General features: G+C 51.7%; 1 protein-coding gene across 5 annotated transcripts in view; it reads left to right on the top strand.

Annotated features, from left to right (window-relative positions):
• TOX2 (TOX high mobility group box family member 2) overlaps positions 1-26,752 on the top strand; it is a 152,892-nt gene that overhangs the window by 37,881 nt on the left and 88,259 nt on the right. Inside the window, exon 1 of one of the 5 annotated variants that reach the window (XM_066236678.1) lies at positions 23,184-23,309. The exons of the other annotated variants lie outside the window; for them this stretch is intronic. Within the exon in view, the coding sequence (XP_066092775.1) occupies positions 23,184-23,309 (126 nt within the window). Of the gene's footprint in view, positions 1-23,183; positions 23,310-26,752 lie in introns of those variants that run through there. 5 annotated transcript variants of the gene reach the window in all.

Genomic DNA, 26,752 nt, shown 5'->3' with positions numbered 1-26,752 from the left:
TCTTCAGGGAGGAGAGGACAGTTAGGTATGGGGGCGGCTGGCCTCTCTTCTGCCCTTGGGTTTGTTATTTTTTAAAATATGAAGTTGGCAGGCCTCCAGCCTCTGGTTTGGGGACATGCCTGGGGATTGGGAATTTGTGCCTCAAAGTCAGGGTGAATGGGTGCCTCTAGGCCAGGGAGTATTCCTTTTGGGAGTGGTGTTTCTGTGAACCTCTCTACAGCGGGCAATCCTATATAGGGGCCTCTGGGAGCTAATGCTCAGCGGAGGGCCCTGCTCATTCTGATGCTCTGCAAAGCTCTGACTCAGCACCAAGAACCAGTGTGAACCCCGGGCCAGCAGGGGAAGGCACTGGGAATGAGAAAGCAGTGATTCTGGCTTCTGTTTGTGATCTAGGACCACTGCCCGGCCCAGAGCTGAGGGTGTGTCCAGGTGGAGGAGTGTGGCCAACTGAGCCAGTAGGATGGGTGACAGAAAGCTCTGACCTTGCACTTGGATATCAGACGAGCTTCTCAATCCTTCAGGCTGTGGCATGGGGAGGAAGGGAAAGTCACTTGGCTTAGCTAGGGGTGGGTCAGAGGCCTGACAGTAGCAGATCTTAAGTGGACAGTGGCCTTCAGTAGTGGTGACTGGGGGATGGGGTACATTATGACCAGAAGCTAATGGTGAGAGATTGGGGAGGGAAATGCCGAGGCTCCATCCTTCAGCTGGTCACTATGAGAATTGGAGAGGAAATGAAGGTGCAGCAGCGACACCACACTTAGGGCTGACACACTGGGCTGCAGAACCAGGACATAGCCCACACATTGGGAACTGGGTCCTTAAAGTCCTGGCAGCAGGCTTGTCCCTACAGGGACCCAGGCCTGAGAAACACCAAGGGCAAGCATTTGCCCAAATGATGCCGGACAGCCACTGCGCAGTTGACCTGGAAGGGCCCTTGGCGACCGTTCCCTTGGTGACTGTCCCCTTAGCGATCCTCTACATGGAGATTCCAGCCTCTTTAAACCAAAGTCATGAGCAGTGGCTGTTCGTTTGGTATCTTTTGTTTGAGAAAATACACAATGGCAAAAAGCGGCATGGTGTCGTTTTTGCTTTGAAATGAATGTGTATTTTATTAATCACAATAATATGAGCATGCATTTGAAAAATAGCTTACCATATATAAGGCAGGCACATTCTTTTTTCAAGTAATAACAGTGCTCGGTGAGCATAGGTGCTTGTGGTCCTGTGGCCCCTAGGATCTGTGGCACCATACTGGGAACCATTTTTTTTCCTTGCTTCTCAGAAGGGGAAACTGAGCCACGAAGTAGTAGACTTAGAGGTTACATAGCAAGTAAAGAACAGAGCTGAGGCCTGAACCCAAGTTTCTTGACTCTCAGCTTGACACTGATTTGGCCTCCCCACAAGCCTCTGGTGTATTTTAGGGTTTGGGGGCTGTGACATCTTCCTAGGGTAACTGTGAATACCCTTTATTGAGATTGTGGCAGGGCACTTTACCACACTGGGGCACTGCCCGGGGCTCCCCGCTCCTCTATGGCAGACTCATGTGAACTAGCCATTGGTTTGGGCAAACCTGGGTTCAAATTTCCGTTTGTGTCTTTGTGACCTAGGGCAAGTAATTTCTTAGCTCATTTTTTTTATTGTGATATGATTTACATACAATAAAATGCAAATTTTAAGTGTACAGTGGTTTTTATAGCAACCACCATCTCATTCCAGATCTAGAAACTTTTCCATAACCCCAGAAATTTCCCTCATACACCTTTTTAATTAAACCCTTTCCCCTCTTCTAGGGTAAACTGCTTCTCTGATTTCTATTATCAAGCTTTGTTCAAGTACAGTTTAAGTGTGCTAAGTATATTTAAGTTGTAGAACTTCATATGCAACATACATATTTTTCATCTGGCTTCTTTTTGCTCAACACAGTGACTAAGATTTATCATGTTGTGTGTACCGGTAGTTTGTTGCATTTTATTGCTAAGTTATATTACATTGTATGATATAACACAGTTGGTTTATCTAGTCATCTGCTGATAGACACTGGATTTGTTTCCAGACTGGAGCTATTATAAATAAAACTTCAGTGAACATTCTTATACAAGTCTTTTTGTGGGTGGGACAAATAATTTAATATCTCTGAGCCTCAGTGTCTTCTTGAAGGCAACACTCATGTAGGCTAGGACAGTTCTTGGCATGTACCAGCTATGAATTATATAAGGATGGTATCCACCACCTGGAACATATCCTGGGAAGAGGCTTAGCATCTCTGTGTTTCAAGCATCCTTGATCACTGGTCCAAACATCCTTCAAGCACAACACTTTCTCAAGACATTCAGTTCTCCATGACCAACCGCCTTCTTTCTTCCTCCAGGCTACAGGCTAGCCCCCAACTGGTATCGCACGAGATTCAGCATGTTCTGCCCATCCGCCAATCAATCAACAGTTATTGAGCATCTCTTTGTGCTAGGCAACCGATGCTCTAGCAGTAAACAAAAGTAACTCAGATTGCTGCCCTCTGTGGCTTATATATTAGTGTGGAAGTCCCAAGTATGTGGGTGAAATTTGTGGTATGGGAGCCGATGCCAATACAACTATGGAGAAAAATAAAGCCAGGAAGAGGGTTAGGGGTGCCAAGGCCAGGTGCTGTTTGCAATTTTGAAGAGGGAGGTTGGAGAAGGCCTTGTGGTCCAGACGAGCAGTTCTCAAATTTCTGTGCACATTAAGAATCATCTGGCAAGATTTAAAAAACAAACTCCTGGGCTCCTCCCCCAGAGACTCGGTTAGGTCGGTCTTGGCTGGGGCCCTGAGAACTTGCATGTTTAATGAGCTCCCAGATGCTGCTGCTGCTGCTGGTCCAGCAGCCACACCGTGTGAAGCAGTGGTTTGGTTGTTTGTATACCGGTTTTGTGGGCTCCCAGCGGGCAGGAACCGTACCCAGCACCTGGCACAGTGCCTGACCCATAATTACTCAGGAAGTATGTGCTGGTGGGTGAATGATTCAACTCTCCACCCACCCACACAGCTCTGAACACAGCCTCTCGTACCTGGATGGGATCGAGACGAGCTTGGTTATGAATGACTGGAGTCTCCGTGGGATGGAAATCCCTCAAGTGGGAATTGCCAGTCCTGCCTCATCTGGAGCTGAGATATGTGAGGCCTGCTCAGCGTCCCTGCTGGGCGAGGTCCCCACAGCTTCTTTGTGCAGGGACACAGGTGGCGGTGGGCGGGTCCTGTGGAAAGAGCCCTGGGCCAGGTGAGCTCTGAGCTGACACAGCCTGCCCCAGGGACTCTGGAAGGATGCCTGCATTGCTGTTAGGGGCTCTTTTTCACTTTCCATCTAAATGTGTTCCCTACGTCCCTCCCCCTGACCTGTCTTGAGCAGTCCTCTAGGACCACACTTCTATACCTCATCAGTCTCAGGAGAAGCAGGCCTGGCACCGCTGCCCCAGTCCACTGGGTGACCTCGAGCATGGCAGTGGCCTTCTTTGAACCAATCAGTGACCATGAGCCTAGTGAGATGGGGAGCTGTGCTGTGGAAATATAAGGAAGTGAAGGCTGGGTATGTCCTATATAACTGTAGAGTGTGGTGCCCCCAGCAAGGAAGATGTGTTTTGAGGAGATGGGCCCTCCAGGGCAGTTAACTGTCTCTATCTTTACTTTTGTATTCCCAGTGCTGGACTGGCCTATAGATGCTCAATAAATACAGAGTGGGGCAAAAGTAGGTTTACAATTGGTTATATGAAAAATAATACAGTAATTAATAAATAATAATATAAGAATAAACTGTTTTGTGTATTCACAACTGTAAACCTACTTTTGCCCCACCCTGTATTCACTGAATGAATGAATGAATGAATGGATTCAGGGAAGTCTGTTGCACTCTATGGCTTGAGGAGCTTAGCATCTGTTTAGCTCTTACAGTCTGAAGACTTTGGTGAGCGCATCAATTCCACGGCAGGGCAGGGGCCAGGTGTCTTTTGGCTGACCTGCCCTTCCTAGAGGGTCATCCCTGACAGAGAAAGGCCCAGGGGACAGAGTCCAGCGCACGCAGGAAGCAGCCAGTAAGTTGGGAGAAGATTTGAGTCTGTGTGCGCAGGACAAGGCCCCAGGCTACATCCTTGTGCCAGGGACTCCCCTACAGAGTGACTGTCAGCTCTGTGTGATTCCATAGGGCCATCTGCTTTGCTTCTCTGATTTCACTGGAACTGGTCTCAGCATAGATTCTGGAGCGCAGCAGACGGGGGTTTGAATGCTGCCTTACCATCAGCCGCACAGGCTCGTTAATAACCTCCCTGTGCTTCAGGCTCCTCTTCTGCAGAATGGGCACATCAGCTACTCCCCTTCCCGCCCCCCTCTGTGAGGCTGCCTGCCAGCAGGGCTGGAAATCAGGCATATACATCGCTCAGCCCCAGCAGGCACTGCGTTCATTTCTATCCACAAAGAGCAGCGTGACCGCAAGTTAAAATGTGAGGGGAACCTGTTTCAGTGGGGGCTGCTGGAGAACGGGCCCTCCCTGCCATGCAGGGGACCTTCCTGATACCTGGCTGCTCGTCCCTGTACCTCTGGATCGGATTTTCCCGAGCCTCCAATCTGAGCAGCTCTCTTGTTAGGCTGTTCAGGATTATGAATCGACAGGGAGCTGCTCATTTCCTCTGCATCTTTCTGTTTCGTTCTCGAATGTGAGTGGGAGGCAGAGAAGACTGGTTTAACCCGTGGCTGCACCGTTCACTGGCGTGGGCTGGTGACCTTGTGCACATCATTTAAACCACTCCAGGTCTCAGTTTCCTCACCCGTACAAGCGGACCTAATGCCCTTTTCAGATTATTACCAGGAAGCTCAGATTAAAGTAACAGACATGGAAGTTCCCTTTCAATTAGAACAGTGTTTCCCAGCCTTGGCACATTGACATTTTAGACCTGATAATTCCGTGTGGTGGCGGCTGTCCCATGCATTATAGTATGTTTTTTAGCCTCCCTGGTCTCTACCAACTAGATGCCAGTGGCAGTCTCTCTCTCGGCATAATAACCAAAAATGTCTCCAGACTTGGCCAAGTATCCCCTGGGGGATAAAAGTTGCCCCTATTGGAGAACCACGGACCTAGAAAGTGTGGTTCAGGTAAACTGGACAGTGATGGTGGTGAGTGTGGTAGAGCTTTGGGATTCATGCTTCCTGTCCAGTGTCTGCGTTCCGTGTCTCCTGGTCAGTAAATCCTCTATCCACGTGGTCCACAGTCATCCTATTTACACGGACCAGAAATCTACACAGTGGCTTTTCAACATGATTTGGAAGCTGCAGTAAAAACATACGGTAAGTAATTATTAACTTAATGAGTCGTGGTAAATTGTAATTTTATATCTTAGTGAAAACATGTTGTATAACGGCAGGATAATAAATTCTGATCAATTATCCTGAAGCTTAAACTTGCTGTGGTACACTTGTGATTTCTTGTGCCTGCTGGAGTGAGCAACAAAGTTGCAGCTTTTTCAAGATGTAATTACCTGTTTCCCCTCTGGTTGATGGATGTTCAAGGTCTCTTTTGAGTGCCTACTGTGTGCTAGGGGTTTCAGTCCTGTCCTGAAGAAGGCTCAGTGACTCAGTGGGAAACTCATCTTTGCTGGAGGAGAGGCTGTGTGGATCTGAAACATGTTGACTGAAAATGTAATTCATAATTAAATATATAATTGTCTGGGGAAGTGCCAGGGCCAGGGGTGTGGGAAGACTTCACATGGCAGAGCCTTCTAGGAAATGCCAGGTGGTACATGGGGACCGTGTAGAATGGTGGGGAGGGCATTCTAGGTAGAGGGAGCAGCCATTCTAAGATGGTTTGGAGGATGGTTTGGGGCGACTGTCCGCCCAGGGTGAGGAGGCCTGCCTGCAGGGAGCTGGGACACCAGCAGAGGTCATCGTAAAGAAGTGTCACAGGCCAGCCTGTTGGGTTTTAGGTAGCGGAGGACCTTGGAGCCCCAAGTGTGGTGGAAAGTATGGAATGTTCCCTATTGCTAGATTCAGACCATTGTCAGCAACTGCATGTTGGTCTTCTGCTGACAAGAACATTTAATGACTTTGATTTTTCCTGGGAACTCTCTGCTTCTCAAACTTGAGTGCAACAGAATAGCCCGGAGGACAGTTAAAGCACAGATTGCTGGGTGCCTCTCTCAGAGTTCTCGGTAGGTCTGGGGAGGGGCTGAAAATGTGCTCTGCTAGCTGGTCAATGATACCAATGCTGCCGGTCTAGAAAACACAGCTCTAGACTAGATTATGGGAGGGCTTTGCCTCCTTGGTGTGAGATGATCAGGATGTACTGCTGGCTTGGGGCATGTCGCTCTGGCTGGGACAGGGTCAGGTGTCCTAGAGACTCCTGCCTTCTTCTTTTCTAAGGCCCCCTGTAGGTCATGCGGGAGTCTCTTTCCCCTTGGAGAGAATCTTCCATTGCGTTCCCTGGACACAGACTCAGTTGGAGAATTGCCTGTGGAAGATCTCTTTGGGGGAACGTTCTCAGGAGGTCCACCCTTAAGGGATAGAGGAAGCGTAGCTGAGCAGAGGGAGATGCTAGCCTGGAATGTGGTTACTGATGAAAGCATCTCACAGGGAGCTCTGGAGCGGGCTGGCCCTTCAGTTGTCCCAAATGGAGGCCAGGCCAGGGGCTGCCCAGGCCTTTGATTCTTGCACCACTGGTCGTCATTGGCTGCGGTAGTTCCCTGTGTCAGGCAGCAGTTCCCAGTGGAGGCGGTAGCTGTGAGCCCAGCAGCCAGCAGTCCCCGCTGTTGGGGGGTGAGTGCATAGAAAAGGGAGCACCATCTGCCCTGGCCGGGTAGCTCAGTAGGTTAGAGCATCGTCCCGATACACCAAGGCTGCAGGTTTGATCCCCGGTCAGATCACAAGAAGCAATCAGTAAATGCATAAATAAGTGGAAGGACAAATGGATGTTTCTCTCTCTCTCTCTCTCTTTCTCTAAAACCATTAAAATATTAAAAATATATATATATATTTTAAAGGGAGGCACCCCCGTGTCCATTTCAGGGAGATGCATCTTGAGGAGGAAACTCACCTTCCTCTTGTTCCCCAGACCAGGGTCAGCATGATTTTTAGCGACTCGAAGTCACTGGCTGAAGGTTCTTTATCTCACAACGCGAAGTGAGGGCTGCGGGATAACTGCTTCTTACCTCCCAGCGGAGTGGGGAAGAGTCATAATGCGTGGAATTTCCTGGGGCCGAAGGAGGTTCTCCTGCACATTCCACAGCAGGCTCTAGAGTTCTCGGGCTGTGATGTCACACATTGTCCTGTGTGGTGGGGAGAACTCCAGACTGACTTCCGCTGGAGCCTCTGGGACATGCCCCGGGGAGTCCCCTCTGGGGCTGGAGCCCTGTCACGTTCCTCAGGTGGCTCCTTGCTCTGCCCCCACCTCGGTGCAGGTCAGTGCCTAAGGCTTTGCCCTCCACCATCTCTTCACCTTCAACCAGGAGACTCAGAGGCAAATGAGCGGGTCACTTGCAGGCATAACATCGGTCATCATGGCACGTCTGTCGCTCATTAGCTCAACCCCGGTTTCATTTTACCCCTTCCCCCCCCTTTATCTTGAGTACCCCCATTCTTTATTTTGAACGCTGTTTTCATTGTTTGTGCGATACACGGGAATATATTAGACGGTAAAGGAAAAGCGTGGGGGACTGGGAGGGAGGACAGGTATAAAGTGTGTGCTCTATCCGCCATTTTAAACCAAAACTCCCCTCTAATGGATTTTTATTTTTAAAATGTGTGCTATTTTATGGAGAGAAGTGGGGTAGAAGTAAGCCCACGTTATTCTCTGAGCCCTCCCCGCATCTCTGCTGCCTTCGCTTATATCATCTCATTAATAAGTCTTCGTGAGAACTATGCTAGGCACACGTGTCCCCGTTTTGCGGGTCAGATCCAAACAGGTCAGGTTACAAAGGGCGGCAGAGGAGCTGGTCAGCAAGCGCTGGGCTTGCACTGTGCTCCCTCCGTGCCTCTGTCCCGTGGCGCCCACCTGCCGGGCCAGGTGCCCCGCCCTCTGCAGGGGCGGAGCAGTGGGGCCCGCCTGGCCAGGTTCTTACTGTTGGTGCATCGGTTCTTCTGGGGGCCGGGGAGCTCCCAGCTGGGCCTCCTGTCTTGGTTTTCTACTTCAGACATCATTTGTGAACAGAATGCCTTCACATTATAGCTAATTAATGCGTGCTTATCTCAGAGTAGGGCCTAATTTGCCGGAATGATTTAGAAACTTGTTGGAAATGAATCTAACTCGTAGCATCACCCAGGATCAAGCTCAGATCCATAAATCCTGTTGTTCCATCGTGCTGTGTTTTGACTTGAACTGAACTTGATGACCTGGGATTTTAAAAAATTTATTCTAGCTTATTTGTTCTGCAAATATTTATTGAGTGCCTATTGGACGCCACCTCCCTTCTTTAAAAAGGCCCCTCCACCCGCCTCCATGCTTTCTTGTTCTGTAAGTCCACCTGAGCTGTAAGTTGATTTTTTTTTTTTTTTTGTATTTTTCTGAAGTTGGAAACAGGGAGGCAGTCAGACAGACGCCCCCATGCGCCCGACCGGGATCCACCCGGCACGCCCACCAGGGGGCGATGCTCTGCCCATCTGGGGCGTCGCTCTGTTGCAACCAGAGCCATTCTAGCGCCTGCGGCAGAGGCCATGGAGCCATCCTCAGCGCCCGGGCCAACTTTTGCTCCAATGGAGCCTTGGCTGCGGGAGGGGAAGAGAGAGACAGAGAGGAAGGAGAGGGGGAGGGGTGAAGAGGCAGATGGGCGCTTCTCCTGTGTGCCCTGGCCGGGAATCGAACCCGGGACTCCTGCACGCCAGGCCGACACTCTACCACTGAGCCAACCCCCCAGGGCCTGTAAGTTGATTTTTATGCAAAACCAGATAGTGGCTTCAGATGCCACTTTGGAGTTCAGTGGGAGTGTCTGGGTTCCTATCCTGGCACTTACAAGCTATGTGGCTTTGGACCTATCACGTGACCTCACTGAGCCTGTTTTCTCACGTGACCCACACTGGCATCTTAGGTTGTGGTGAGGCCTCTGGGAGATTAAGTCATCCCCTTTCTCATTGCTGCTGCCAGGTGCCACTCAGGTCACCGTGGTCCCTCAGAGGACAGCGAGTGTAGGCCCCACCCCAGTTTCTTACGTCTCTTATAAACAGTAGAGCCTAAGGAGCTTTCCAGTTCAGAATGGGGGTAGCGGTTCTGCATGGGAAAATCTCTTCTCTCTCCTGTATCCATTCCTTTTGGTGTCACTGCAGCTCCCACAGGGACTCTTTAAGGTTCAAATATGCCTGACCTGTGGTGGTGCAGTGGATAAAGTGTTGACCTGGAACACTGAGGTCACCGGTTCAAAACCCTGTACTTGTCTGGTCAAGGCACATATGGGAATTGATGCTTCCTGTTCCTTGCCCCTTTCTCTCTCCCTCTCTATCTCTCTCTCTCTCTCCCTCCCTCTCTCTCTCTCTCTCCTCTCTAAAATGAATAAATAAAAAGAAAAAAATGTTAAATATGCAGACTCACAAGCCTCACCCAGGTGACACTTGGTACCTGCCTCCTTGAAGAAGTCGAGACAGGAATCACCACCTCCCCGCAGAGCACATGGCCAGCTCCTCGGTCTCTGCGGCCGCCTGCGGAGGTGGCCAGGGGCGCTGCTCTTTGCCAGCACTGCCCCAGCCCGGGTTTTAGTTCAGGTGCAAGGGAATGAGACCCACAGAGGGTGAGCTTGGAAGCCTCCCTGGCTTAGAAATCTTACTCCCCAAAAGGGCTCAGATCGCGTGTCATAGTTCCACACTCTCCAGGGTCCCTGCAAGGGGCATGTGCTCAGGAAAACCTAAAGCATGGCTTCTCTATCAGATATTTAGAAGTTATTTATAGTTTCTTCCAGTCAAGGTGCAACTTACCAATCAGGGGTTATTATTATTATTTTTTCTACCATAAGTAGAGTTGCCTAGTAACATAGTTAACATCCTAACTTCACCAGGTTTCCAGGGGAATGATTCTAGACAACTGGCAAAGGTGAGATTCTGGTGCAAAAGGGAAAAGGGTTTGGTTAACTTGTTACCCATCTTCACGTTCTATTTCCCTGAGTGGCGCTGCTTTCCCGCGTCCCTTTTGGAGGAATGAATGAATCCCTCACTGGGTTTTGTAATCTAGTCCACGTCTCTGGACATTTTCTGACTGATTCATATAACACACGCGTGCGCGCGCACACACACACATTTTCTGACTGATTCATATAACACACACACACACACACACACACACACACACACACTGGCCAAGAGATATGCTTTGGAATTCTATTGACCTGGGACCCAATCCTGGCTTCTCAACTCATATTAAGAGTTACTTCATTTCTTCATTCATCTGTTCAGCCATCCAAAGCATATTCGCTGCTTGCCGTCTTCTGGGTTTTGCAGTAGACGCCAAGTGTGATCAGGTGAGTAAGGCCTGCTTCTTGTCCTTGAGGAGCCATTGTCTTAATAGAGAGACAGGCAAAAATGATCACTTCCGCATGGGGGTGGGTGGGACCACCAGGACAGGCTGGGGGTAGTCAGGGGAGACTTCTCAGACGAGGAGGCGCCTGGCCTATGTTTGAAGGTGAATTTGCTGCATGAAGAAGGTAGAGAAAAACATTCTGGGTAGAAGGAACAGCCTGTGCAAAGGCATCGGAAGAGATGACAGTGTCAGGTGCTGAGGCTGCAGAGGGGAGCACGGGCATGTGGAAAGTCGCTTCATATCTCTGGACCTCAATTTTCTCATCGACAAAATGGGACCAGCAGTGCTTACCTGTTTATGGGATTAAAATAATGCATGTTTAAGCACCTGGGGTAGTTCATTTTAAAATTTCCTTTCAAAATCTGTCTGTGGATGCCTAAGAGCCTGGCTTGATTTTCAATGAGACCAAAAAAAAAAAAAAAAAGGCACTGAAGGGCGTGGCCATCCACCTGTGCAGGGCAGGCATTTCCTCCCTCGGCTCCGCGGTGAGCTGCCTCACCTCTCTGGGATGGAGCGCGTAGTGTTTACGCACTATCTTGGTTATGTCTTATATAGTATCAGCGAAGCACATAATTGTGTTTTCCTATTGGCTTGACATTAGCAACAAGCCATGACCCTAGCGAGGCGTTCCCCGGGACAATTTTTCATCTGCCGACAGGCGCGCATCTGTCCGATGCCCTGTCAACACGTCCTGTCATCCTGTCGTTTGCTGCTTTGTCTTGCTTTTTCTCAAAGGTGTTCACCTCCCACATAACCAGCAGAGAATGCTTAGCTTTTGGGGACATTTCCTATCCAGTGACCACAGTCACACCTCAGGATGAGCTGAGGAGCCGTCCCAGCCATGATTGAGATCCTTCTGATGTGTAAATTGGGTCCTGTCCTTCGTCTGGGCGGGATTGCTCAGTGGTTCTCCTTTGCAGCGTGGTAAACTCCTACCGACCCCTCAGACCTCTGCTTAAACCCTTCCAGGGGCTTCCCCTAGTGTGGAGAACATCGGACGCTCTGTTTGGCCTCCGGGTTCTTGTGTGACCTTGCCCCTGCCTGCTGTTCCAGCCTGTCCGAGGCACCGGGCTCTATGCTGGGGAGAGGGTGCTAATTCAGAGCCAGCCTGCCCCTTGCTGTTCCAGTCTAGCTCCCCCAGGACATTGTCATTTCCCAGATATGCCCCTCCCCCACCTCTCACCCCTGCTCTTTTTTCCTGAGGGTTTTGCACATGCCCTTCCCTTTGCCTGGAATATTCTCGCCTTCATTCTTCACGTGGCTGGCTCCAGTTCATCCTTCAGTTCTCAACGGTATCCTCACTTTCTCAATGACACTGACCCCCTAATCTGTGCAATTACCCTATGATTCTCTATTATGGCCTCTAATGTAGTTTTTCCCCATTGCATGATATATCTGTGAGATGACTTGAGTATCTGTTCCACCCGAAGACAGTAAGCCTTCAAACCAGTGGGGTCATGTTTGCTTTCTTCACCCCTGAGTCCCAGCGCCTTAGCATGGTGTCCGCTGAGTCGTGGATGCTCAGTGAAAAGTTATTAAGAGAATGAATGAATCAATGTGGTGGATATATCTTCCAGACAAGGCCATGATCACGTTTCCCAGGCTGTGTCTCCAGGAATAATTCACTCGCCCTCTCTGGGCCTCGCTTATCTAGACATGGTTGCCAGGAGGCTTAGCCACACCTATGTGAGAGAGACAGCACCTGGGGCTGTCAGTGCCATTACACGTGAGTTCCCACTGGAATAACACGTCACCCTGACTACCAGCCCAGCCCAAGGAAGAAAGTGAAAATGGGAGTCGAGAAGGTCGATGTTTGACATCATCATCATGGTTCTCAATCAGTGCTTGAGGGCGAGGGCTGGCGGATCTCAGTGCGGCTGCCCAGTTTTGTCCACTTCCTGTCTCCCTGTGGGTGGTGACCTTGCCGTTTGCAGGAGGAGGGCGTCACTCTCAGTGGCTTGGGTTGGTTGTATCTGGGGCACAGCCAGAGTGGCCTTCAGAGATAACAAATCTTTCTCTAGTCTGTGAGAATGTTTCTGTTGAGCAAGCAGGACTTCTTGGTGGTTTCTCTCCTGAAGTTATCAGCCCTTCCTTTTTATTACACTGTACAGTATGAAGACTGTGATTTGCTCAAAAGTTTAAGAAGTGGGAGAAATCACCCACTATTATCCCCCATGCAGACTCAAGAATAGTGTTTATGGTCCTGGCTGGTTGGCTCAGTGGTAGAGCGTTGGCCTGGCGTGCAGGAGTCCCGGGTTCGATTCCCGGCCAGGGCACACAGGAGAAGCACCCATCTGCTTCTCCACCCCTCCCCCTCTCCTTCCTCTCTGTTTCTCTCTTCCCCTCCCACAGCCAAGGCTCCATTGGAGTAAAGTTGGCCCGGGCGCTGAGGATGGCTCTGTGGCCTCTGCCTCAGGCGCTAAAATGGCTCTGGTTGCAACAGAGCGATACCCCAGATGGGCAGAGCATCGCCCCCTGGTGGGCGTGCCGGGTGGATCCCGGTCGGGAGCATGCAGGAGTCTGTCTGACTCCCTCCCTATTTCCAACTTCAGAAAAATACAAAAAAAAAAAAAAAAAAAAAAAAAAAAAAAGAATACTGTTTACTTGGGCACTTTCTTCCTTTTTCTTCTTATTCTTTTTATTTTAAATGTATTGATTGCTTTTAGAGAAATATAGAAACATCGATGTGTTGTTCCACTTACTTATGCATTCATGCTTGATTCTTGTATGTGCCCTGACCAGGAATTGAACCCACAACCTTAGTATATCAGGACGCTGCTCTATGCTACTGAGCGATCCAGCCAGGGCTAGTGCTTTCCTTTCTTAATATTTAATGCTGCAAACTGCTCCACCCCAGCCTGGTGCCCCAGAATCCTCTTATCCTTCTTTCTCTTTTCCCTTCTAGCAAGTGTAACTTAACTGTGCATTTCCTTTAGTGTTTATGTCCCAGCCCCCAGCTCCGCTCCCCCCAACATCAGCTTCATGAGGGCGGGGCTCTTTTGTTTGCTCATGGACGCGCCTATCGGAGCAACTCTATCGGCCGTGCCTCTGGTTTCCGCGTTTCTCACCTACTGGAAAACTTCTACATACGGTCTTTTATATTTCTGCTCAAAAGCCACTTCCTCCCGGAGGCCTTCGCTGTTCTCCCCCATGCCACTGTCCCTGCCACTGTCCCTGCCCCCGCGCCAGCACCTGGAGCGCCATAGGCTCCCCGAGAGCTGGGTGCTCTCTGTCCCTCCGAGACAGGCCCTCACACACCACCTCTCAAGGGTGGTGGGAGTTGAGGTGTGTTGCATTTCAGAAGAATCCTTGTGGCTGATCTTATGGGGAAAACATTGGATGGGGCAAGAGTGGATGCGAGAAGTCTTGGGTGCGGGTTACTATGGTTTAGGAGTGGGCTGATGATGGCTTGGGACTTCCCTATCCAATATGGCAGCCAGTAGCCACATGTGGTGATTTAAATTTCAAATCAAATCAAATCAAATTTCATCCCTCTGTCACACGAGCCATATTTCCCGTGCTCCAGGGTACCGTTATGGGCAGGGGAGATGCAGAACTTTCCCCTCATTGCAGAAAGCTCTGTTGACCCGTTGCAGCTCAGAGTGTAGTGGTGCTTGGGAGATGTTAGGAAGCAGAATGCATGAGATTTGGAGATGGGCTGGGTGTGGGTGTTATAGAGAGGGGATGTCGAGGGCAAGACCCAGGCTATTAGCTATGGGCCAAAGTAGAACTCTTGTGTCAAAGGAGAGAGCATTTTTATGGCTCTTCTAAAGGTCATCATGTCATTTTCCAAAAGGGTCATGCATGTTCAAAAATAGCACGAGAAAACACCCAATTTATTGCACCCTCCTGGCATGGCTTATTATCCTTTTGAAAAACCTTCATTTGTGTGTATACCCCTTGCCAAATCTGCCTTCACTTGGGGTCTAACCTGTGGATCATGAGGTCTTTGTGATCAGGGAATTATATGTATATTAATGCAGATTTCAATAAAAAGAGTTATGTTTGCCATTGTGGTACAGTCTGATGCTATTTAAATGCCTTTGGTAATATCTTCCATCAGATGGCAAATAGAAAACAGGAAAGTTCATAATAAAAAGTGAATTAGGGCGATTAGCAAAAGGTGAGCCGCTTCCCTCTTCAGGCGACAGGCAGAGTTGACCGAGCTTTGCAGGGTGCCTCTTGTCCAAACACATGTCTGGATTATCACGGACTCTGAGGCTGGCCCAGGGGTCTGCTCAGCACATAGGACTTTGTTATTGCATTTAGTTTTGCAAAGGTCATGAACACCCCCTTGGAGGGGGCTCTGAGGGGCTCGCACTCTGGGGTGAGTTGGAGCAGGGCCTCTTGAAGAGGGTTTTCTGACGCAGGGCAGGCCAGGGATTTCTTCTTCCAGGTTAGAGACAGCCGTGGCCTTGCTCCCCCTCCTGACATCCTCTGGGGCCCTGGAGAATCCCATCTGCCCCTCTTTCCAGCGTCTTCCCCAGTGATGCCCTTAGGGAACCTTTCCCGGCTATTTGGTGCTGGGGCTGGGGTCTTTAAGAAGGAGGTAGAGGCAAAGGCTTTATTTAACTGGCTAATGCAAACACGGGGACTCGTTTCTGCGGCATCAACGAGAAACAATTCTGTTGACTGAGTAGGGTACGTGGGGTTGGAGTTGCAACAAGGACAAACTGGGCATTGCAGGAGGAACAGGGGAGCGGGGAAGGTGGAGCAGGGCAGAGGGGCACCGATGGTGATGGAGGGAGACTTGACTTGCGTGGTGAACACACAATGCAATGTACAGATGATGTATTATAGACTTGTACGCCTGAAGCCTGTATAATTTTTTTTTTTTTTGGTATTTTTCTGAAGTTGGAAACGGGGAGGCAGTCAGACAGACTCCCGCATGCGCCCAGCTGGGATCCACCCGGCACACCCACCAGGGGGCGATGCTCTGTCCATTTAGGGCGTCGCTCTGCTGCAACCAGAGCCACTCTAGCGCCTGAGGCAGAGGCCACAGAGCCATCCTCAGCGCCCAGGCAAACTTTGCTCCATTGGAGCCTTGGCTGTGGGAGGGGAAGAGAGAGACAGAGAGGAAGGAGAGGGGGAGGGGTGGAGAAGCAGATGGCCGGTTCTCCTGTGTGCCCTGGCCAGGAATCGAACCCAGGATTCCTGCACGCCAGGCCGATGCTCTACCACTGAGCCAACCGGCCAGGGCAAGCCTGTATGATTTTATTAATCAGTGTCACCCCAATAAATTCAATTAAAAAAAAAAACCCTAAGGACACAGAGCTTCCACCTCAGTAATGTGGGAACTCACACTCCCCCAGAGCCGGACCACGGAGATCGTGCCCCTGGTGGCCGAGGCACTTATGTCCATACCGGCTGGCTCAACTCCACAGTCGATGGTTGGCGTTGGGTGGCATCCACGTTGGCTCTATGATGGACAGGTTTATGCCATCCTTGTTAGATGACCTCCACAGTGGGCTGGTAACGCCCTACCTTAAGCCAGGGCTTCTCAAACTTTCACGTGCCTGTGACTCACACGAGGTCTTGTTAAAATGTGGGCTCTGATTCAGCAGGTCTGGGGTGGGGCCAGAGATTCTGCATTTCTAACAAGGCCCAGATGATGCCGGGCCGCTGGTCAGCGGAGCACGATTTCAGACCCGAGGCCTCTGTGTCCTGCCTGTGTGCAGTTGAGGACAGTGTGAGGACCTCAGTGACTGCAAACACGCCTCTCTACCAGGCCTGGATGTCCAGGAAGTGGTTTTTCCCAGAATAAACAGAAACCATGGCAACTGGAAGTATCATGCAGGCTGGCAGCCCCTTTCTCGGCCAGGAGAAGGGCCTGTTACAGATGCTACCAGCGGTGGGACCACCCACGGGGACCCCTTAGCCCTCCCACCTGCCTGAGAAGTTCTAGAAAAACGAATCCTGACTTTGAGTTTTTATTCAACCTCAAATTTTACTTTTCAGCCCCGTCCCAGAAAGCCTGTCTTGAATGAGCTCAGTCAGAGTCCTTCTTATTCGTCAGTCATGGCCTGATTGACACCCCAGAAGGAGCTGCTAGGACACTGCTGGAGGCGGGCGGTGAAACGGCAGGAAATCTGGGAGCGGGACGGGGGGGGGGCACAAGGCCAGTGGGCTCGGCAGTCCCCACAGATGTGCAGAGAGGTGGTGGCATTAATACCCCACTTGACAGAGACACTTGTCCAAGGGTAACAATCAGTGCTGACCTGGGATTCGAACCCAGGCCTTCCTGCTTCAGAGCTCATTCCCACACCGCCTTTGGCTGAACTGGGGGCTCAGCAGCACCGTGGCAGCGAAGAGTGCGTGTTTGGTTGAGGAGCGGGGGACCGAAAGGGAGTCAGCAGGGAGAGCACCAGAGAGACAGACCCTGGGCCGCTGAGGGGCCTCGGGACCCCACCTGCGCTCTCCGAGTCTTGCTTTTGGGAGTGGCTTGTTTATCTTTGCTCACTCATTCACCAGAACATGTACAACAATTTAAAACTATATATAATACATTACAAAATGGGGGCCCAAGAAAAACACAGCATCGAACGAATTCTAGGTGAGAAATGAAAGCAGATCTGTTGGCCCCGGGCTCTACAGTTGTTGGAAGTGGCCTGCAAGGTCTGGCTCTGGCTTCCTGCAGACAAGTGAAAAGGGAAATAGATTTACTCAGTGATGTCTTCGTTCAGGAGAAGAGGCTTGGCAGTTCCTCACAGGGAACACAGCCTTCAGTGGTATTTGGAGCAGAAGAAATTTGTCTCACCAGCCTCATGAGAGTTCTCATACCTCAGATCTCCCGAATGTAAAACGCGGGGGTGAGACCCTGGTCCCTTGTCTCTTGGGCTGATCCCGGGCATTCTGTGGGTCTAAAGTACCTGGTGTACCCCTGCTGCGTGGTGGGTGCTGGAGGGCGTGGTTCTCACCCCTCTGCTCCTCCGTAGCTAGCACCGGTCCGTTTCTGGGTAAAAGCTGAGGTCAGCACAAAGTCAGCCCAAACATACCCGGCCTTGCCCAGAGTCTAGTTCTGCTGTCAGAACCCAAGCGGGGGTGGGGGGTGGGGGAGGGTCTGTGAGGGTCGGGGGTGGGGGTGGGAGCTGCTTAATAATAGGACAGAGGCCAAGGCCAATGGGGCTCTTCTACAAAATGAAGCTGGCACATGGCATTGTGCATGAGCCCCGCAGAGCCATGGGGTGGAGGAGGAGTGAGGGCCCCTTTGGTGAGACTGCTTATGCAGTCAGATGTGATTTTAAAAATTCCGGGAGGGCTGTGAGGGTGGAGGGGCGATCACGGAGGACAAAGGGAGGCAGCCGCCCGGGCGTGCTCAGGTGTGCAGCGTGGCCCGTGGCTCTCAGCGTGCTCAGTGGGGAGGCGATGGGATGAAGCCACCACGGTGTCCCAGAGGGCATGAGGGTCCCGGCAGGGCGGCTCAGAGGCACACAGTGGCTTCGTGCACTTCCCTTGGGTGAGATTTGTTTAATAGAAGCTTGTAGCTTCCCAGCACTTACAGCTGCTGATGGGGGCATCACAATATTGTGAAATTAAGCAGCAAAGCCGACTTCATTACCAGCTTACTTGGCAAGGAAGCAGCCACCTGAGTTAGCGCTGAGGGTTGGGTATGACAGAGCTAAAATTGAACTTGGCAATTACCGCCCGGGAGCGGCTCTCGGTGCTGTGGAAGGAAGGTTCCATGGAAATCAACCCTGGTAATCACAGGGTTTAAAATTAGTCAGTTACGATTAAGGTCGCTCTGCCAGCATATTCTTCAGGGTGTGCAGGGCAGGGGGGAGGGCAACTTGGGTTCTGACTGTCTTGGGTTCCCTCGTGCTCACCTGCAACCAGCTTTTAAAGGAAAATTTACATTAGTTGCTGGACAAAGGTTGGAGAGACCCGTGATAACATCATGGTGTGGGGTGGCCATTTGAATGATGGCTCATTTTAAAGTCCTTCCCTTTGATGTGTGTGAGCTCACACCTCTGCCTCAGCTTTATGGTTTTCTCCTTCTCCAGACTTGTGAGGGGTTTTCCAAACAGCCTCATGCCCCCACCCCTAGGATGTTGCTCGTGAGGAACAGCTTTTGGTTGACTCCTTGTCCCAGAGGAGGGCATGATGTGATATTACTGAAGGTTTCCGAGCCATTTGTGAAATGATTCTCATCAGGCCTTGACGAGAATGTTTCAACAGCCTTAGACTTTGTCCCCATTTTGCAGATAAAGACAGTGAAAGGCTGGGGTGCACTTGGCTGCTAGTGCAGAGAGCATCAGACAGAGAGGAAAAGCTTGTCCTGACTGGATAGCCCCGTTGGTTAGAGCATCGTCCTGAAGCACAGAGGTTGCTGGTTCGATCCTGGCTCAGGGCACATACAGGAACAGATAGATAGATGTTCCTGTCTCTCTCTCGCTGTCTCCCTTCCTCTCTCTAGAATCAATAAAATAAACATTAAAAAGAAAGGAAGGAAGGGAGGGTGAGAGGGAGAGAGGGAAGAAGGGAGGAAGGAAGGAAAGAAGGTAGGAGGGAGGGAAGGGAAGGGAGAGAGAGAGGAAGGGAAGGAGGGAGGGAGGGAGGGAGGAAAGGCTCGCGCAGATTCAGTTCTAAGTTGGCCTGGGGTCTGTGCATGGACTCTTGTGAATGGAAGGTAGAAACTCAAGTCCACTCATTGCTTCGTGCCTCAGTTTCCTCAACTGTAACTGTGGCAGCCGAGGCCCCACAGCCGGCCCAGGGTCCGTCTCTCTGGTGCTCTCCCTACTGGAACTGGTGCTGGGCAGAGTGAGGATCAAATGAGATCATCTAGGCACAGTAGAACCTTAGCACAACTGGGTGTTGTTATTAAAAGCAATATTTATTGTTTACCTACTTCGTGCCAGCGCCGACCAGACCCTTTGTGAAGGCGCTGGCTGCTTCACACAGAGACCCCGCAAGGAAGTCTTAAGATAAGTCAGCGCAGGCTCAGAGAGGGTATAACTTTGTCCAGGTCCTCTCAACGAGCAAGCGCTGGGGCCAGGACTCCAGCACCGAGCCCAGCTGCTGGCCCTGCCTCCCTCTGGCAGCAGTTGGATGAGCGGCCTCCATGGCCGAGAAGAGAGAGGCATTAAAACAGAAATATCTTTTCCAAAAGGCTGCGGCTCCTCCACAGGAAGCTGAGTCATCTCTCTTTGTTTTGAACCATAACCATCGAGCTGCCTCAAAATCCGAAAAATAAAAATAAAACTAAAAAATGCTGAGTTGTGTCAAGGTGCAGCGGCCCCTCCCTGGCTCTCCCCAGAAGGAGCTGCGTACAGGACGGGTCTGTGGCGCTGGGACCCCCTCTGGTCAGCATTGGGCACCTTGGCCCAGAGTGCAAAACGGAGAAACCCCACCCTGGGGTTTGCCCCCCGGCCTCAGTGACCCAGCCGGCCGGGTAGGGGCACCTGCCCCGGCCCCGCCTGCCCCATGCGGCTGACACGCTCAGGGTGAGCGGCTCCTGGTCGGGGTGCTGCTCATCGCGGCCCATCTGTGACAGCATCATCGCAACCCCCAAGTGTTTAGAAGAGCATCGTCCTGAAGCACAGAGGTTGCCTGTTCGATCCCCGGTCAGGGTACGTACAGGAACCGACCGATGTTCCTGTCTCTCACAACCCCCAAATGATTCCAGCACATGTAGCAGAATCACGTCCAGAATCTCCTGTCACCAGGCTCCGCTCCCACGGACTCCCTTTCCTGCACATGGCAGCATTTAGAAAGTGATGGAGAATGTAGGGACTTCCTGTGCTGGTCCCTTATTGTCCCATCTCTGCCTCTCAACATGCTTCCTGCCTGCTCTAGATCCTCCAGCTCTGTCCCTCCGTGGAATCCCAGCTTCAGTGACACCTGTTTTCGTGAAGCCCTCACTCAGCTGATGGCCCCGGGGCCTGTAGCTGTGAGCGCTGTCTCCCTGGCATTATAATTTCTCACCTATGTACATGAACTGGGATGTCTTTAAAGGCAAGGACTGGACACATGCTGCCCTGGAACCGTGCCCTGTGTGGAGTAGGGAGTAGGCAGAAGGAACAGAAAATGCTTGTGGAGTGAACGAATAAATGATAATTGAAGGCATTTTACCATCACACTTTCTCTGTGGCTATCAGTTACTGGTATAGCTTTTATTTATCAGAGTTTCTGGTTTCCAGTGAGCAAGTTTAGCATTCAACAAGCAATATGGGGCCCTGGCCGGTTGGCTCAGTGGTAGAGCGTTGGCCTGGCATGCAGGAGTCCCAGGTTCGATTCCCGGCCAGGGCACACAGGAGAAGCGCCCACCTGCTTCTCCACCCTTCCCCCTCTCCTTCCTCTCTGTCTCTCTCTTCCCCTCCCGCAGCCAAGGCTCCATTGGAGCAAAGTTGGCCTGGGCGCTGAGGATGGCTCTGTGGCCTCTGCCTCAGGTGCTAGAATGGCTCTGGTTGCAGCAGAGCGACGCCCCAGATGGGCGACGCCCCAGATGGGCAGAGCATCGCCCCCTGGTGGGCATGCCGGGTGGATCCCGGTCGGGCGCATGTGGGAGTCTATCTGACTGCCTCCCATTTCCAACTTCAGAAAAATACACACAAAACAAAACAAAAAACCAAAACAAGCAATATGGGCTTCTTTCTCTATCAGTAAATGCTGATTGTTTTTCGTGGCTGCATAGCCTTCCATTCTGCAGAGAGCTGTGATTTATTTAACCAATTCCCATCAGTGGGTTTTATTTCCATTTTCTTATAAATCATGTTACAATGAAGGAATAAATGTCTTTGTCCAGACAAATTTTTGCCTAGAATGTCTTTTCCCATCTTAAGGTTACATAGGTTCCTAGAGGGTTTCTTCCGGCTTTGTGTGTGTGTTTCCAGATCGTCAGTATGTCCGCCATGTTCATCCATCTTTATCACAGTGCGAAATCCACGTCTTCTTTCCTTCTGACAAGCTCCATGTGCTTAGGCTTGGCCTGGGATTTACAGATCATGTGTGCCTCATATTTGTTGAGCATCTACTGTGGGTTAGGCTCTGTGAGAGGTGCTGGGACCTGAAGATGAACAAGACAGGTCACCTGGCTATCACAGAGGAAGAGGAACAGTAAACAGAGAAATAAAAACCATCCAAACAACCAACTAGAAACCATCAGCCGGAAGAGTGTGCTATGAGGACAGTAACTCAGGTGCGGATGAAATCACAGGAGCCCTGTCCGGGGAGGAAGGAGATCCTTGAGCAGGAAGCAAGGATGGGAAGAGTCAGTCGTGTGATGGTCTGAGCAAGTGCATTCCAGGCAGTGGGAACAGCATGAGAAAAGTGCAGAGGCACGGAAGCAAGACTTCTTCCCTTCTGGTGCCTTTCCTAATCCCCCCCACCCCCCTCACACAGACATGCTGGGTGTCAGCCTTTTATCACTTGCTGTTTCCCAGGCCCTTCTCTCTGTCACTTCATTTATTACTGTTACAAGTGCTTCAGTAATGAGATGACTCCCCAGAACTCTTCTCACTTGGCCCTGGATGCTCTCAGATCTGCGATGCTCTCTCAGCAGCCTCTGGTGTTCCTGAAATATGCAAAAAATTAACATCAGTTCAGAAGTGCCCAGCGCAGTATATGACACTTCATAGGTACTATCACGCACATTTTACAGGTGAAGAAACTGAGGCCGGGGACGTTAATCGGCCCAGCAGGCAGAGCTGGGATGAAATCTGGTACCGTCTTATTCCGAAATCTGCCTTCTTCCTGAAGCCTAGTTTAACCACACTCGTGTGAAAGCTCGGGACCCTGCTGCGGGACCCGTAGTGCCAACCCTGTCCCAAGCCCGACCCAGCCTTGTGGTAGGTGACCTTGGCCCTTGGCCGACTGACTTCAGAGGCCTGGGAAGGAACCAGGGGAGGCTCTTATGTTTTCATTTTAAATTACAAATGTAATATATGCTTGTGGAAGAAATTTAAAAAATGAAACAAGAAAGAAAGAAAAAAAAATGCCACTGAAAATACCTCCTCCTATTCCCCAGAGGAACCGCTGTTAACACTTTGGGATCTTTTACAGCGCTTGGCCACACACACACATAGGTACTGTTTTTATGCAAACGAGATCATGCCCTTGACTTTCTCCCAACTGGTTCCAAGTCAGCAGCTACCTCATTCCAACATGTTCTGTAGAGTGGATGTATTTCAATCCATTCCACCCAACCCGGTGTTAGACGTTTCGCTTGCATCTATCTAATTCTCTGAAAACAAAACAAAACAAAACAAAAACGTCTGTGGGTAGGCACCGTGCACACAAGTACTGGTATTTCTGCAGGAAGGATGCTCAGACGTCTCATTGCCGAATGAAAAGGCACGTGAGTTTCTCACACATTGACAGGTGCTGCCAAATTGCCTTCTGGAAGTCTTTCTAGTTCAACACCCACTCCCAAGCAGTGGGTGAGTGGGGAAGCCTCCTAATGACCAGGGCGGCCGAGCTGGGCTGTATATATGGGCTGCCTTCTCTTCCTCTCCCCAGACTCGGCGTGCAGACCGCTGCCAGGAGCTCTGAACACACGGGCCCAAATTGGGATAGAAGATGGATTTTGACGAGAGGTTAAATAACAGGTTTTTCCATTTCACTTTACAGGAATGGGATAGGGGTGGGGGTGCTGGGCCTTCAGCCAATAGAGGACCAAGAGTTGTCAGGAGGCTTAGAAAGCTTGCTATTTCTGGCATTTCCCCCTCTTTCTATGCTGATTATGCAGCAGAATCGCATAGAGGCTGTCGTAGGCGCGTTCTCTCGCTGCCCGGGCACCTGGGAAATGAGACTTGGGCTCCTTCTACTTGCAAGACGCTGGCGCATCGCAGGTGTGCTTCAGCAGAAGGTAATCCAGGGTGCTTGCCACCTCCTGGGGCGGAGGTGGTCAGGCCGTCGCTGTGGGGTGGAGATAGATAGACCATGCCTGGGGGGGACAGGCAGGGGCCTGGGCTGGTGCCTGTCACATTGTAGAAGGAAGATGCTTTGGAAGGTCTAGGAGGCCTGTACTTGGCGGCTCCTTCTTGAAGGTCCAGGGGCCCTTCAGTTGCCCCGGGACAGCAGGGTTTTGGTGTCCAGAGTATCATAGGTACCCAGGGTGCTCAGGAACCATTTGATTATTCAATCATTCATCCATCCATCCATCCATCCATCCAGCATATCCTGCAGTGGGCTTGGCCAAGTGTGGGTAGGGAGTCCGGTCCCCTCAGAAGCAATGGTGGGGATAGCCCATGACATGGTAGGAGCAGAGACAATACCTGGAGTGAGCAGTGGAAGAGCCCTTCAAAGAAGGAGGGGAAAGGAGTAGCCGGGGACGTCACCAGGAACAAAGTCCAACTGCCTCTTCCATTGGACTTTGGAGTTTGTGTGGAATGAGTAAAACTTCCTCCTAAAATTTGGTGAATGCCACCTTTTTCTTCTGTCCGCTGAGGATGTTGAAAAATAACCCACTGGGATCGCCAGTCACTATTTTTGTGGAAGAAAGGACAACAAAGAATGAGGAAGGACGTCACAGATTTTTTTTTTTTGTATTTTTCTGAAGCTGGAAACGGGGAGAGACAGCCAGACAGACTCCCGCATGCTCTCGACTGGGATCCACCCGGCACGCCCACCAGGGGGCGATGCTCTGCCCACCTTTGGGCGTCGCTCTGCTGTAATCAGAGCCATTCTAGCGCCTGGGGCAGAGGCCATGGAGCCATCCCCAGCGCCCGGGCCATCTTTGCTCCAATGGAGCCTTGGCTGAGGGAGGGGAAGAGAGAGACAGAGGAAGGGGGGGGGGGTGGAGAAGCAAGTGGGCGCTTCTCCTATGTGCCCTGGCCGGGAATCGAACCTGGGTCCCCGGCACGCCAGGTCGACGCTCTACCGCTGAGCCAACCGGCCAGGGCCAGACGTCACAGATTTGAGGACAAACACATCCACGCATAGTAGATGACAGGCTTTGAAGGCAAGAACCTAACGTTAATGGCACTTTCCAGCTGTCCCCAGCTAGAGAGTGTCTCTGTGACCGGAGTTGTCTGAGTTGGGGGTGGGGCGCGTCGCCCCCAGAGGCTGCGCCCAGCCCTGCAGGAGGCCTACCCTCTTCTGGGGCCCTGAGTTAGCACCGTCCTCCTGTGAAGCGTGGCTTCGTGCACGTGTGTCCCAGAAATGGAAACCACCCGCTCAGACCGCTCTTCCTCACTTGGAATATGCCAGGCCAGGTGGACCGAGAGAGACCAAGAAACGGGAGCTTCTGTGCCCCCTGTGTGGCCTGCACTCTCTCCACGCCGGGCTGAGAGCGGAGGCTGCAGGTCCCCAGGTCCTGCTGGGGAAGGCTTTGGAGCCAGCCAGCCATTGTGGAAGGAGCTGCTGCGCTGTGCTGCAGTGCCGTGCCACCGCCCGCGCCCGCCGTGTCCGCGCCCGCCGTGTCCGCGCCCGCCGTGTCGGAGGCCCCGGGACAGAGGGCGACACGGGACCAGCTCCCTCGTGCGGTGACCACGGGTGTCCAGGCTGCGGGTGCTGTCCTTTTTGAGACTGAAGGTTCTGGAAGGGTGGGGCACGCTGGCTCCAGAAGCTCCGGCCGGCTGGGTCTGTCTCGTCCATGCCTGCGGGCCCCTGGAGGGCCGCTTGCTTCTGGCGTCTGGCGTCTGGAGCGCGCGGCAGGGGAGCTCGGGCTCACGCGTTCGGGGGCCTCCTCCACCTCGCCTCTGCCACGGAGCCCGTGCTGTTGAAGCCCATGTGGATGTGGACGTGCCGTGGTCTGTCACCTAATCTGTTGGGCCACGGGCTTGGGATGAGCCAGTGGTCCTGCTGGTCCTGTCCTGGGGAAGCCACCGCCTCCTTCCTCGTGACCCGGCGCTCCGCGGGCTGCCCTGCACTGCCTTTCTGTGCTTCGGACACCGAGCACCCGCTCCTCCGTCTCCTCAAGTCGCCAGTGACGGTCCCCAGGCGGGGGCTGGGGACATGCCCTGCAGACTCTCAAGCGGGTCAGAGGTGTGGGACCAGGAGCTGGGACTCAGTGCCCCCTGCGTACCAGGGTCTGGGGTAGGTGTCACATCTCAGCTGGGCACACGTACCATTAGTGACATAGGGCAAGCTCCTTGAGCCTTGCAAATCTCATTCTCATCCATAAAACGGAGACACGGATAACTACTTCCCTCTGTTACGATTGTGTGTGTGTGTGTATGTGCACGCGCACGTATGTACACACACACACACCACCTAACACGCTTTGCCTGGTAAGTGGTAGGACCTGCATACAGGCTAGTGAATGAATGAATGAATGACCCAATGACCCAGGACACGCAGGTCCGCTCCGGAGGAGGATTTCATGGCTCACCGTGTGTGTGTGTGTGTGTGTGTGTGTCCCGGGGAGCCTTCCTCTTGTGCTTGTAGCAGAGACCCTGTGTTTGGGGTTCTCTTCTTAGGGAGCTTGGCTGTGAGCCCTGGTGTGCTTCCCGACACTGGCTGACAGGACGTTCCCTGGTCACTTTCATGGGCTCTTGACCAGGAGAGGGATTAACAGGGATTTACTGGCTGTCTTGAAACAGAACTCTCTTAATTTTCACACTTTCTGAATAGCTTACTGAACACTAGTCACCAGCGTTGTGTTGATGGGGTCTTGGGAGAACAGCCAGCCATTAAACCCGTGTGCGCCAAGAGCCCTGGGCTGGCCCCGGAGGAAGGCCTTGCAAGGGACGTGGTCTCGGAAGGGAGGGTGTGGCCCGAGTATCACCATCCCCATGGACCCCTCTGAGCACAGTGAGCAGAAGCCAGACCCAGCTTTAAGGCTTGGCTTGGAGCCCTGGCTCTGTTCCTTGCTTGCTGTGTGACCTTGGCAGGTCACCTTACCTCTCTGAGCCAGAGTTTCCTTGCCTACAAAATGGCAGATTATTAGGCGGATTAAAGGGAACAAGGATATGGAAACAGGTTGTTGGTGCTGAGTAAATAAAGATGCTGTCTTCTCCTCAGGAGGGGACCCTGAGACACTTTCCAGCTGTCTGTGGGTACTTGGGGTCTGACACCCAGCAGGTGCCCACTGAATATTTATGGAAGGAACGCAGGTGCCCAGGGGGTGGGAAGCCGGGGTTATTAGTGTATGTCCTACTATGTACTTTGTGATCTGGGGCAAGTTCTTTGCCTTCCTTTGGTCTCTGATTCTCTCAGAAAAGTAATTCAGGATGTTTCCACCGACCCCAACACTCTACTCCACGTTGGAAATCAGGACTGTGGGTAGCGCTTCCCGAGGACAGTGAGCGTTGTCTTTGAAATTACTTTCCTCCCCGTGGTTAGTGGCATCAGCGTTGGCTCTCTTCT

The sequence above is a fragment of the Saccopteryx bilineata genome, chromosome 6, assembly GCF_036850765.1.
Source record: "Saccopteryx bilineata isolate mSacBil1 chromosome 6, mSacBil1_pri_phased_curated, whole genome shotgun sequence".
Taxonomy (NCBI): Eukaryota; Metazoa; Chordata; class Mammalia; order Chiroptera; family Emballonuridae; genus Saccopteryx; species Saccopteryx bilineata.
The sequence above is the reverse complement of the archived record's forward strand: the minus strand, read 5'-3'. Positions and strand labels throughout refer to the sequence as shown.